At 39.0% G+C, this 14690-nt stretch overlaps 1 protein-coding gene and 1 non-coding gene across 2 annotated transcripts; one reads left to right on the top strand and one right to left on the bottom strand.

The window, feature by feature from the left end:
* On the bottom strand, positions 1–6447 carry LOC117823633 (cholesterol 24-hydroxylase-like). Its single transcript, XM_034698865.1, has 15 exons — positions 6198–6447; positions 6025–6102; positions 5107–5188; positions 4499–4572; positions 4109–4195; positions 3774–3912; positions 3506–3616; positions 3260–3422; positions 2787–2852; positions 2455–2527; positions 2294–2378; positions 1930–2040; positions 894–982; positions 727–793; positions 1–648 (listed from the first exon to the last, which is right to left on the bottom strand). Exons 1-15 carry the CDS (start codon positions 6344–6346, stop codon positions 484–486), a joined length of 1539 nt encoding a protein of 512 aa, XP_034554756.1. The 5' UTR covers positions 6347–6447; the 3' UTR covers positions 1–483.
* A 79-nt stretch (positions 6448–6526) lies between these two features.
* On the top strand, positions 6527–6599 carry trnat-ugu. The gene has a single exon. It is a non-coding gene; the product is annotated as a tRNA-Thr (tRNA).
* Positions 6600–14690: the final 8091 nt, after the last annotated feature.

The following is a 14690-nucleotide window of genomic DNA, read 5'->3' on the forward strand; positions in this document are numbered from 1 at the left end:
GTGAGTCATATAAGAATTTATTGAAATGCAAACAAGCATTTTTTTATGATTTATAGAATGTGTGATACTATTGTAAAAGTTTTAATTCTGCAGTTTTTATATTTTGTGTTGCAGAAAAAAAACAGTGTAGACCCTCAGTGGTTAAAACAATAATCATTCAGTGCTAACAGATTAATTCTTAGATAATTAAGGACTTATTATTTTGTTGAAAAAATAAGTCAAAAAATGTACCAATAATGTCATCCATGTATAGAAAATAAAAATCATCACATACTGTACATTCATGTGACTTTACGTATATCATTAAAACTAGCACCTCAGACTCTATTGAATTATTAAAAACATATACAATGTGCAGAATAAGTGTAAAACACTTTGCAGCATAAGGGACTTGAATTCAAGCAGCAATTAGGAGTTCAGTAAAAGCAAACCCACAACCCAGTCTTCACCACATGAACTACTATGATTCCACTTTCTTAGATATTATTGCTGGTCCACTTCCTGTTTGTAGTCCCTGTGCTTAATAGAGCACACCACTCCTCCCTTTGGCCTGAGTGTGCCACAGTCCAGCACCTCGAAGCTCTGTCCTGGCAAGAGGCTGAAGTCAAACCTCTGCAGAAGCTTGGCCATCACAACTTTAGCCTCCATCTGCAATCACACACTGAATAAATACCATGTGTTTTTAATGTTTGTTTGTGTTGATTATTTATTAATTCAACCACCCACCTGAGCAAAGTTCTGTCCCAAGCATGACCGTGGACCGAGGGCAAAAGGGTAGTAACAGTAATAAGGCCTTCAAAAACAGATGCGTGACAACCTCATTAAATAATCAGGACTTAGCATTATGGTCCAATTCATAAAACTTCCTTATCTAAAGATTGTGTGCTACTTACTTTGGAGCATCCGGGTGAAATCTATCTGGGTCAAATTTCAGTGGGTCCTTAAAGAATCTGTCCATTCTCCCGCAGACATAAGAGCTGAACTGAATTTCAAAATAATGTAAATATGTCAGTGGCTGGTAAAGTTTGTAAAGAAAAAATCTTGTTTTGTATTCTAAACTTAAAGGTACCATCGTCATTTATGAACAACCCAAATTCCAAAATAGGTGAGAGGCTGTGAAAATGTTTATAAAAACAGATTTGATGGTTTACAAATCAATTATAGCCTATATTTAATCGAAAAGAGTAAAAATACATCATATCAAAAGTTAAAACTGAAAAATATTTGCTCACTTTAAATTTGATACTGGAAACACTGTAAACGTTTGGGAATCAACAAAGTCAGCTTCTGGAGTTTTGAAAGTGAATTGTTGTCCCATTCTTGCCTGAATTAGGACTTCAGCTGCTGTGGTGCCATGCTGTTGTAATAATGTGGTTTGATATTGTCTTGCTGAAGTATAAACAGCAGATGTTGCTCCAATTCTTTATATATGGTGCAGCCTTAGTGCTGCCATCCCAAATGTGTAAACTAGCCATGGGCACTTATCCATGATTTCTAACATGAATGTTAACTTTTAAGTTGTGATATTGAAGGACAGTTTTACACTTTTCCTCAGTCCATGTTAAAAAAAAGTCTTGGGCCCAAAGAAGTTGCCTTTTTTAACACATTAAACAACTTTTTCAGCGTTTTGTTGCCTCTGTCCCAACTTTTTTGAAACATGTTGCTGGCATCAAAATTAAAGTGAGAATTTATTTAATCATCAAACAAGGAAATATGTCAGTTTCGACATTTCTTATTTTGTCCTTACACTCTTTTCAATCAATTATAGAGCTTCAATGATTTGCAAACCAGCAAATTATGGTGTTATTAACATTTTACACGGCATCCTAACTTTTTGGGGAATTTTGGTTTAATAAAAAAAAAGGGAACATTGAGTGTTCTGATTTTCTGTTTTAGGGGTTTAAACACGTTTTGAAGTGAATGACTCACAAAAATTGTGATTCCTGCGGGTATATGGATACCGTCGATGACAATATCTTCCGGTATATCACGAGATGTGCCTGGAGCTGTTGGGTAGATCCTCAGAGTCTCCTTTAATACCTGGGGGGAGATTACAGATTGAGGTTATCTATCTTAGGTTAAAAGAAAAACATGTTGAAGAAGAATCTAAAAGAAAAGTAAGTGACCCTTTTTCAATGTGTCATCTAAAGATGGAATCATCCTCCATATTAAAATTATAACTAAGTGTATAAGATAAGTAGATTCAGTGAGGATGGACAATGCCTCACAACATCATGCTTATTCCAGTTAAAAGCTTGATTAACTAATTAAAATATCCCTTCATAATAATTACCTGGGAGAGGTAGACCAGTTTTCCCAGGTCGTCATAACTAATGTCCTGTTTCATCCCGATGACATCATCCACCTCTTTCTTCGCTCTACGGGGAAACACAACTTCAAATACGATTCTTTCAACAGTTATATTTTCAAACTGTTTGCCTCATGAGTCTTTACTTCTGCAGGATATCAGGATGTCTTCCAAGCTCCATGATGCAAAAAGCCAGTTGATTTGCTGTTGTTTCTTGCCCTAAAATAATACAGATGACAAAAACAAATCAGAATGGAGAAGAACTTGTCGTGAAGAAAAACATTTCATTCAACCTCAATTCTATATTTATGGCACATTACAAGCAAATATCAGAGTGTCATCAGATAGTAAACGAGTATTAAATTTCCCCATATGAGGTTGAAGATGAAGTGCAAATAGTAGGTCCATTTGAAATTTCAGATTAATTCACAAAAGGCTCAAGTTTGCTCTGAAACATTTAAACAAAACACAAACTTACCCGCGATGAAAAAAGTCACAAAATTGTCCAACATGAACTCTTCATCTTCTTTAGACATGTTTCCCTCTGTATTTAAAGGAAAACACAAATAAAGTCACCTTATTGTGGAAATAAAAAATACAAAGACAATCATTAACATGTTGGACTGAAAGTCTATGTGGTTATTTACTGACCTACTTACCTCGTTAGATAAAGTTAACTGTATATGATTGTGAACAGGTAAAGGTTTACTTTTGTACTCCTGTACTGCTAATCTAACAATAGTGCGATCGATTGACAAACATGTTAAGATGGTGATGTTTGTATTGTATATATTTTTACCATACTGTACTCTACAGTTTAAAATAAATAAAAGCTTGTTATCTCAGTACAGTATCTGTTGTTTATAACCGTCAGGAGCCTGTTGCACCATAGGGATGTCAAGCCTCTCCTCTTATCTGACCTGATTCAATCTGAACTTAAGAGATGGTAACCTTTGCCAGCAGTTTTCATGATTTGTGTGAGGATGTCTTTGGGGACTTCATCTCCATTTTTCATTGCAGTCTTCCTCTCCTGAATCCATTTAGCACCAGTAGTTCTCAGCAGGCGGCATGCTTTCCTCACGTCTTTAATGAACGGCCAGTTCTTCGGCTTGTACTAGAATTTCCAGATTTGTAGAGAATGACTTTTATGTTATCAGTTTTCATTTGTTCAGTCTTTGTCCATGCTACTCTACTTACCTTGAAAAGGGAGTCCCTTATGTAGTAGACCATCCCTTTCAGGCATGTCTCAATGGCTTCAGGGAAAGGTGAACTATTATGCAGCAAGTCTAAGTCCACACCAAAAGCCACCTGAGAGTTATTATGAGAACAAACAGAGAAGTCACATATACTAACATCACTTCAACCTGACTAGCTCTGTCACAAATTTTGAAGAGCCTGTGTTTTTAAGACAAAATGTAATTAGACTACTGCTTGGTAAGAAGTAAAGCATTTTATGGAAAAATACCTTAGCAATAACATCAAGCGTTACACAATTGACTAGGTGAAGCATGTTGGCCTCTGTTTTGTCATCAGCCATTTCCGTAAGTTTAGTCATCAGTTTCTCTGCCCTCTCATTGAAGGTGCCCATAAGACCTCTTAAATACCTGCAAATAACAGCATCTTTAGAAAGTGGATTAGTATAGCCATATCGCATACAACACAGCCATACAACATAACTGCAAAGCTCAACACAAATTTTGTTTGTAGACAAAGTAATCCAAAATAAAAAAAAGACAACACAAACAATTACATAATTAACCGTACTGCCTTATGGCGTTGTGCTATTTTTGAATAACTCACAAGCTGCTGAATGCAGGGTCCATGATCCGGCGCTGTTTATACCACAGTTCATGGTCCTGTGCTGTTACCAGGCCATTACCAAGGAACCTATAAAAGAGACACCGAACACAATACAAACCAATGAAAACAAAACAGTGAAGTGAACTGAAGCTCCTGAACAAGTTTCCCTAACATATTCCCACATATGACTTGAGTTGACATGATAGTAAATGGTCCCATTTCAAAATTGAACATAGTGCCACACTTGCACACCAAACAGCTGTCTGATTACAACTGTGCTCACTTGTTCCTAAACCACTTGGATGAAAATGTTGTAAATTAAACGGTTCTTGTATAATTTCATATAAACACAGAGCTCAAAGCATGGCTAATATATATGTGATTAACAACCTTTCATCAAACAGATAGAAGAGTCTCTTATAGAGGAATTTGTCTTTGGGGTACTTCGGGGACATCAGGACTTCCTAAAACAAATGAATAAGACAAGGAGATTTTAATTCAAATATTATCAGCGAACATCACTACAGTATACTTGAAAAACAGAGGCTTGACATTCTTAAAAGGTGGTGAGGATGTTGGGGTAAATTGGTTCAACCAAAAAGTGCAGAGTACATATTGTCAGCATATTGTTATAGAAATCCCAGGCAGGCTAAAGCAGATCCCCCAGAGGTAAAACACTAAAGAAAACAGGGTTGGTCTCATAATGAGCCTTTCAGGATCACATAAAAGGGGAGTAGATGAAGACACATTAGTAATATAAACAGTGACTTGTCTGCCTGATAGGTATGAAGTCAACCGATCCAGTACAGTAGCAGACAAGCCAAGACAGTTTAATAATCGATCGATCAACTGTCACTATTTCCAAGCTTATTGTGCAATGTTCAGGTTACTGTTGGTCCGCCTTAAGGTGAGGTGAGGTAAGGTGTGGTGTTAAATACTATTTATGGTTGCAGTCTTTCACACTGAGATGATCAGGAGTCATAGGAGTGAGTGTTTACCTTGGTTGCCTCTGGACAGGCCACAAGGAGTAAAACGTAGTGCAAGGCGTTTACCCTGCAAACAGGCCCATATATCTCGACCCTATGAACAATATTTCAGTTATAAGTTTGAGTTAGTAGTAGCAGACATTTGCTCAAAGACACAGAGGAAACACACACACGTTTTGAAGCAAATAAAAAAAAAAAGAACTTTAACCCTCCTGTTATGTTGCGGGTCAAATTGACCCATTCTGAAGTTCAAAAATGTAAAAAGTAAAATATTAAAAGTAATATTCGCTATGAAACTTCTTCTGCTTGGCTTAATTAGTGTGAACAACATAAAATGAAAATGGTTCATTTCACACATTTGCAAGCCCCCCTGCATGCTCATATCACATACTATTCGTGTGTCAATTTGACCCTGCAGTCAAAGTGGAGGCTAAAAGGAGTCAGAAGTGTCAAATACTAAATGTTTCTTTGCAACTGTGTTACATATTTTACCCCAATCACTTTCCAATGTACATAAAGAAAAGTTTTAACATGAATTTTCATTAAAAAAAACAAGTGGATTATCCTCATTGAACTGATCTGTCAGAATTAAAGAACACCAATGCACTAAATATTGATTTCAATGGTTAGTAATGGAGTTAATAATGAGATTTTAATAATGTCTATTGGGATTTTTTGGGGGTTCTGACACTTTTTAATCATTAAATATTCCCCGGGTCAAGTTGACCCAGGAACATTATTGTTGTCCCTAAGAAACGAACGTGATGGAGACTTCTTATATCCTTGTTATAGCCTGTAGCAGCCTGCAGGGGGTAAAACTTATCTGGTAGTAAACGAGGTATTCACTGGACCTAACTCAACCGTGTTTGCGACAGTGATTGTCCCGAAAATGAACTATGATCTCAAAACATTTTACTTGCTTTTACTTACCATCCCAGAAATGTGTCGTGTACATTACCGCCCTCTTTCATGACTTTCAGAAACGACGGTGAGTGCCCCAGTAAGAAACTGTGAGTACAAAGTATGAGGTATTAGGAATGTTGTCTTAGCTAGCGTTAGCTGACTTTGTTGACAACAACTACACAACAACCACTGTATCCTACCTGTTTCTCGGTGGACCGGGGATGTGGTCGTATTTGTCATGAATGTGTTTAATATACAAGCAGTAACAAAGAAACGCAATAAAACCCAGAACGAGCAGAAACACGAGCGCGTGAGAGATCCAGCTTAAAAGGAGGTTAAAAAGTGCCATTTCGAGGAGGAGAGGTCCGACAGACCCGTCAGTCAGTCAGCCACAAGCAAAGTCAGTCAGTCGGTCGTTTGACGGCGAGCTATAAAGTGTTCCGGTAGGACAACTACGTCAATACTTCCTGTATCTTTGTAACAAAAGTACAATTTCAAAATTTTATTGTACTACGGTGCGTGTACGTCGGGCTCCATAGCTCAGTGGTTAGAGCACTGGTCTTGTAAACCAGGGGTCGCGAGTTCGATCCTCGCTGGGGCCTAAGGGGAAATTTGCTTTTAATCTCTGCTTTCATTTTCTTATGAATCTCAATGTTCATGTAATCGTTTGAATTATCGCATTGAATCTTTCTAATACTGATAAAATTCACAGAAGTGTCTTAACCAGGTTCCCCTTTTTGGTTACTGACCATTCAGTTCAGGGTATGTTCTATATTTCTATAGGTCCAATTACTGTATGTAGCCTACAATACAGGTTTGATCAATCTGATTATTAAACAATAAATATTGTTTTATTATTAAAGCTGCTGTTGGTAGGAATGGTATAAAAAACTACTTTGTGTCTGCTGGGTTTGGAGAAATGGTCACAATACCCATCGGTAAGTGAAGTAATTTGAGATTATGGCGAAATCTCTGTGTTTTCCAATGCCTTTGTATCAAGCAGTGCTTTTATTCCCCTCTCTCCCGTTATCACGGACCAATCAGAGCTACTCCCCGACCCTCTGTCGCCCTGATTGGCTGGGAAGCCACTTCTTCCTCATAGAACGTGCACAACAATCTTTTGTGGGCGGGGTTACAGGAGCAGAGATGGGAGGGGGCGGTGAGTGAGAGGAAATATGGTGGGAAGGGGTAGTGTTGACATTCGAAATCTCTCCGAACAGATGTTTATATCACGACTACCAACAGCAGCTTTAATGGGGATGTTAGCCAAGCTGACATCCATTATGGACAATCCCTCTCACCCCCTGCATGAGACTGTGGGGTCCCTGAGCAGCTCCTTCAGCAGCAGACTGAGACTCCCACCCTGCAGGACGGAGCGCTACCGCAGGGCCTTCATCCCATCTGCAATCAGACTGTTTAACACCGGCACTGCTGTGTCCCGTTAATCAGCTGTTCTCATCTTTCATTCCACTACATGGAAGTTACTATGTGACTTTGCACATTCACAAATAACTACTGTATTCATCTGAATCGCACTGTTCTTCATACTGTGTATGTTTGTTTTAAATAACCTGGTGCAATTTTAATCGTGCAATAACTTACCTTATCTATTTATCAGATAGAAGTGTACATAGTGTGTATATATCTGTAATAGTTGCCATATTTTATTTTTACTTTATTTTATTTTATTTTATTCTATTTTATTCTATTTTATTTTATTTTATTTTACCCTTGTCATTGCTATTATTACTGTTATTGATTTTTTTAACTATGTTAGTACATTGTTGTATTCCCCTGTCCCGTGTTGTAAGCTGCTGTAACAAAAGAAATTTCCCCCACCGGGGGACAAATAAATTATATCTTATCTTATATCTTATCTTATCTTATCTTAACTTGCAAGCCTTAAAAAAAAACACTATGGCACAAAGTGAAACGACCTAGATGGAAAGATGATACTCTGGTTTGAGTACAAACAATTGTATAATCGCATCCGCACTTGAGATATGTTTTGTCTTCTGATTAGTGACAATCTATCATTTAATCTTAAAAGTCCTTATAGTCTTTTCCTTTTTTGTTAGATTTGAATTATTTAATGATTCCTGCAGAACTTACAGAACTGTAAGCTGTACCAACTTAAAATTTCATGACAAAGAAGCAATTAAACTTATTTTGCTGGTTTGCTTTAAATTGTACTGCCTCCTAGCTCAGAGTTCATCCCTAACTAATCGGTTCCAGCACGGAGGAACAAGGGAATTCCTCCATTACTGAAATAGGATCAATTTGACAATTTGAGCATACAAGTACGTAGATGCAATTCACACATCAGATCCTGCCTATGTTCACTTCATCCGATGGAGCAGGAAAGAATCACTTGGTTAATACAATTACACTCATCTCCAGGAGCAGAGAAATAAGCGTGGTTATTTGAGTCAACACAGAATCTGTCATAGGTTTAATGAGGACATGCGTACAGAAGTGATAAGCTAAGTCATGCAGATGGACATTGTGAATCAGGTTTGCTCATATCAATACAACGGGTCAAACGCTGCGAAACCCCAAAAAGCTCAACAGGTCCTCCACTCAAACTTATCTTAACAGTCTTTAAAGGCCCTGTGAGGAGTTTTGAACTGGCTGAGAAACAGACTGAAAATGATACAGATGCCTCTTTATGACCTTCAATAGCAAACAAGTCCATCAGCAGCAACACTGACACCTTCTCTGTTGTAATTTTTGATGCCTTAAACCACCCTAGGTGGGTAGGTGCCAGACCAGATGATGGACATCTCGCTTCAGAAACAGCCTTTTGACTGTTTTCATGGAAAATAATCACATTGCCTGATAAAGTTGTCTGTCAAAAGACAACAGGATGAGGCTTTTGTTGAAAACACTACTTTTGCATGTAAAGGACAAGAGATAAGAGGTGTCACTTTGTCCACAAGGGGGCGCCAGAATTGATACAAAGCAAAAGTTCCTTTCAGCAGCTTTAAGGCGACAAAAAACTGGAAGCAATAAGCATCACACTAATTTGAATGACAGCAACTGTGGACGGTGATACACACACCATAGATTTAACATATCTTCAAGCTGTTAATAGTTTTTCAAAGTCAAAGTGGGAGGCAGAATGAACATGAAAAAGACGATACCAAACTGTGGGATGTTTTAATTGTGGCCGGCCAAGGGACTGCACATTTAAAAAAGCTTTAAGCTTACTCTGTTCAAATGCATCAAATGGTAACATCTGTGATCAATATTGTACTTGATCCTTTTGTAAATTTCCAAAAAACTAAATTGAAACGTGCACTCCATGGCATTTTTCAGGTCACACATCCTTTGCTAGAGCCAGCATTTTGAAAATAATATAATATTCTCAAGGACAAAACCAAAAATTAAAGTTGATATGTTTGTAATATCAGATTCTTAGACTCTCCATGTGAAGTGGAAACAGTCCCCCTTTCTAAGACCTGTAGGTCAATGTGACCCAGTAAAGCCTGTGGTCTTAGTCTTAATGGCCACCAGAGGGTGCTCTTTGTCAGTCTCATTTAAGGCCTAGCACTCATATTGACGCCTCCTCTGAGACCATGAGCTGAGGACTCACTGGGTAAACAACTCTGATAATGATGATCTTTCAAGGGTCAAAATGTTACAGTGTATTGCCTGGTTGAATAAAAATGTCTACACGACAAGATCTTACACTTGGATCTGAGGTATTCAAGAAGCTGACCTGAGGTACATCTATTTTGCCACTTGTTTCCAACAATCCATCCACTTCGAACACGATGGCCACTTCATACCTGTACATATTGTTCGCAATAACCTTCAAGCTTGTCTGCATTCTTATCTTACAAAGAACAAGCAATCATATTTTTGGTCCAGGGTCTTGGCTCTGGGTAAACGCTGGAGGCTAGGGGCTGTTTGATGTTGTTATGGCTGGCTGGCTGCCGCCTCAGTACAACTGGCTCTGCAGGCCCCTCTCATGTCCAAAGGTATTGTGTTGGCTGCTCTTTTGATTATATTATCAACAGAGAGGGAGAAATGGAGAAAATTAAGTCTTCCACTGGACATAAGTAAACAAACAATAGTTTGTAGAGTCTGGTTCATCCAAAGAATGTCTGTTATTCAGACTTCTCTGAGGATATTGATGTCCAGTGTCGGGATTATCATCCTGAATATTGCTCCTGCTTGATAGAACAATTTGCCTGAACTTGGTCTGCAAGATTGAGGAGCATGAAAAATATTAAGAGGGGGAGGACATTTTGACACTAGAAATCTTAGAAGTATCAGTTTTCCATTCAATGTATAGTAAGACAATACACAGCCACAGTTTTATACATATTTAGCTATGCTAACTATTTAACATTTTTAAATGTCAGCCATTTTCCTCCAGCGTCACTCTTCAACCACTGTGATATATGTTTGCATATGATTTAAATAAAGGGATCAATTATTTAGATTGAACAGATACTGAAAAGACATCTGTAATACTTCCCAACCTAAGCAATGCGTAAGGAAACAGTAAAAATGGTGAAATTGGATTACCTGCTATGACCTAGATTGTACAGGTGATCATGGCCCCCAGAGGATGAATCTTCCTGACTTTGGGGAATCTCTCATGTTTTCCCACCTGTGATTTTAAGATTTACCATTAAATTGTATGCTGACTTAAATATTCACCTCCGAAAAATTAAAACATTCAACTTTACCAACTCCATAATCCCGTATAGTGAGTATAAATGTTTCTCCCGCGAAGCATAGCGTGTCAGTTTCCATAATTTGACTGGCACAGTACTCCCGCACACAAATTTACTTGTTTATATTACAGCAAAAAGCTACAGAGGGACATGCCACAGATATTAATTGGCTCTACAGTAGCCAGTAGCACTGAATGTCAAAGCACCTCGTCTACCCTCAGCAGTGACCTCAAAGGCAGTTTTAAAACTTTGCTTTTAACAAGTGTGGTTACTTTCTCTTCTTTACAAACTGCCGCCATTGTTGCAGAAAAAGGTGGTATCAGAAGTTCTGCCCCTTCTTGAATTTGATTGGTTGGTGATTGAGAAGTGACATTGACAAGCACAGTTTAATATTTTCAACTTAGAGGGCTGTGGAAAAAACAGCTGATGTAGAGGGTCTTTCAGAGCTAGGAACATTGAGTTCAGAAAATGCTCAACTGCATTTGTTCTGTACAGAAAATAGGCAATACCAGCACACAACAAGCTGTTAGTGGACACGGGCCCTATAGCTGTAGCTGGTGTGCGTCAATGAACGGGAAAAATTAGAGAATTGTTTCACTCAAATTTTTTATACACCTCTCAGTGGTGATTTTCTCTTTTTTTCATCAAATAAACAATATATTACCCACTAAATGGGTACAAAATATGTTTTCTTTATCGTGAATTTTGATATCATGGGGACACTATTGTTTTATGAACATATTAACATGCTGACATTAGCATTGAACTGCTTTTTTGATCAACCAGAGAAAGTAGGATTTAAAAAAGTTAATTTAGTGATTTGTACTTCATGCTCTACAACTCTTGCATTTTAGACTTCTTATGAACAGAGGCTCCATATTAAGATTAGTCTTGGTAATCATGTCAGAACAAAGCTTTCCTCTGTGTCAAGGTGGTCAAGGAATGGGATAAGTCAAACCCCAGATAATCCATAAAATCCTGAGATCCACTGGCATTCCTAAAAGTCATGTTGGTAGATCAGTCATACTCTGAGTACAGGCTTATTCTGTGTTTGGATAAGTGTATGTTTGCAAGCATTAGTGCAGAATATCGGCTGATTTTCACGACTTCAATGAACCCTTGTCTGTCTCTGAGAGTATGTATTTGTTTGCGTGGCGTTAGCCTCAGCACAAGTGCTCCACTGCCTGTAACGGGAGCAGCAAGGGGACTTAAAGAGCCGTGCTGTTTTAAGGTCGACCAGCCGCAGTACACCCAGAGGAAATCTCATGTTCCTGCCAGCCTACAAAAGTAAACAGATCTGCAACCACCGAGCGCTGGCACCTGGCCTGGGCCACCGGCGCTTTAACTAAAGGAATGAATCACATCACACACATTCAACTGCAAAAATGTAGGTGCTCAATGAAGCATGCTTGAAGAATTTTGTATACTGAATCAATGTTTTTATATTTTGTGTTTGAAATAAAGCATGCTGATTTGAGCTCAAATGTTATGGCAAGTTTAAACTTTTGTAGATCTACATTGTCCTCCTTAAGCAACACGATACATATGCCCTCCATAAGCCGTGAAGTGCATTCGCCTGTTTTTTTTAATACATCCGCCCAAGACCTCTTGCCTCACTCAATATTTTAGATAACATCTTTTATCCACAGAGGCTTCTGAACCCTCCCCTCTCTTTTATGTTGCTCTCTCTCCTCTCTCTCCCTCCTCTCTGTTTTTCCTCCCTCTGCTTTCTCCTCTGTCTTCACATCTGTGGTTATTTATCTGTTATTCTGTGGCAATGTGGTCAACATGTGCCTGGCTTCCCTCCACGCAGCACTCATCTGTAGTCAAAGTAGGAATCACTGAGGGACCACGGTAGACCTACCGAGCGCCTTATCGTTCTGCACACACAAATGGATGGATCGACTGATTCCTAAGTACCTCTTTGGTTATGAGAACACCCTCTGCTAATTGTGTCCCACTTTTGACCTAATGTTCTGTTGTAAATGCATAACCAGGCTTTTTCTCCCTCTCTTCTCTTGGGTCAATGAGAGCAAGTGGAGGATAGACATTGTGACCCACAGGAATTAGAGTATCTAAGGGGACTATTTGGATTGCCTAAGCCTATGGATTTGCATTACCCTGACCTCTGAGCTTTAAATCTCGATGTAATTTAATCCTCTGGAAAGAGTGTAGCTTCAGACAGCATGATGGAAGGAATACGTCAACCTAGATACCACATTGGACATGGATGACAGTGATGGTGGTTGTTAGTTAATGCATGTGTGTTTCAGGGGTTAAACGTGTGTATTAGCAGCGCTACTTTGTCTGAGTGGTTGAGGAAAACCTCCTGTAAAATTTTGACATCCAGCTTTTTTTACCCAAACCTTAATCGAAAGGAATTTCTGTCTGGCACCGCCACTTTCTCTCCACTGACCCCAAACCACAACTAAGTATGATATTCATGTGTCACTCTTATGAATCACCAGAAAAATGCCACTACACATTTGCAAAGCCAGAAGTGTGCATGACTTTAAAGGGCTGTGGTTAATTGTTTAGAAGTCTGACTGAATTGTTAGTACGACTTTTGACTTTTAATTTTGAACTTGAGTTGTAAAGAAAACCAATGTTGGATTGAGAACACACAGATGATTAAATAGAGTAAACTGAGGACATGTATGGTGGTTTAAACAGTGACTCCACATGCTCCTAACATGCTAGCAAGAGAGCTCTTACCTCATTTCATCGTCTAATCGGCATGTTAAAGATCTGTGAAAAGAGAAAACACATTCATTTAATCAGGCAAATCACAAAACCACTACTGACAATCATAAAACCATTTAGAAATACCACTAGGGTTGTCACCTGAGATTTGTCAAAAAAACCGACACTCAACCAATTGTTTGGGACGGAGGGCTCGACCACTATTACCTGCTCAGACTGACCAAATGAACATAAAACTGGGACATAGGACACTGGTAAGATCTACCGCTGCAATCTTGTCTTCTTCTGGTGAACCTTTTTGGGTCATAAAAGTTGCAATGGCTGCCTGTTTTTGTTTGTTTGATTCCACAGCTTAATGCTTTTTTGTTTTTGCGTGGATTTCCAATGCGTTTTTCCCTTCATATTTTACAGAGAGTTTCGCCGGACACAAAATGCATGTGGTGGAAAAATTGTCTCCCTTGGTCGGTCGTACCCATTCAAACTGTGACAGTGTCTCCCAGTCAGGATTGTAACTAGTATATTGTTATTTTCGTGCTGGTGGCTTGCATGTATTTGCTCCATCTCCTTCCTTGTCAGTCGTCTCTCCTCCCATTTCAAATGGAGACGCCAAAAGTTGGTGGCAGTAGCTCAGTCCATAGGCTTGGGGCCGAAGGGTTGCCAGTTTGAGTCCCAGTGTGGACCAAGTTTGGCAAGTGGACTGGTGGCTGGAGAGGTGCTGGTTCACTTGCCTGGGCACTGCCGAGGTGCCCTTGAGCAAGGCACCGAACCCCCAACTGCTCGGGGTGTGCTGGTTGACGGCAGTATCCTCACTCTGACATCTCTCCCTAAGGATGTTCACTGCATGTGTGTGCATTCATATGTATATACCACAAAAAAAACTGTATGTGTAGCATGTCCAAAAAATAGCATGAGTGAAAAAAATGTAATTTTCCCACTGGGGATTAATAAAGTACCTTTCTTCTTCTGAAAAGAAGACCTCAGTGCAGAGTACGTTGGTCAGTTCAGCTTGCTGTCTCTCTTCGGTCAAGTTTCCCTCCCTGCTTGAACCGCTTTGAGCGCTAGGGCGCACGGGTGTGACATACGCATAGACGGGAAGAAAACAGACAATTTTGAATAACCGCAGAAACACGGGGGACCTTTCTAGACTACAGAACAAAGGAAATCAAATGAGGTTTTTGCATTTTCCCCCAAAAAACAGGACAAATTGTGTCCCGGGAGAGATTTTTATTTTCCCGGGACAGCTGGTGAAAAAAGAGAACAATTCTGGGAAAAACGGGACAAGTGGCAACTCTAAATACCACT

The sequence above is a fragment of the Notolabrus celidotus genome, chromosome 13 (assembly GCF_009762535.1).
Source record: "Notolabrus celidotus isolate fNotCel1 chromosome 13, fNotCel1.pri, whole genome shotgun sequence".
Classification (NCBI taxonomy): domain Eukaryota; kingdom Metazoa; phylum Chordata; class Actinopteri; order Labriformes; family Labridae; genus Notolabrus; species Notolabrus celidotus.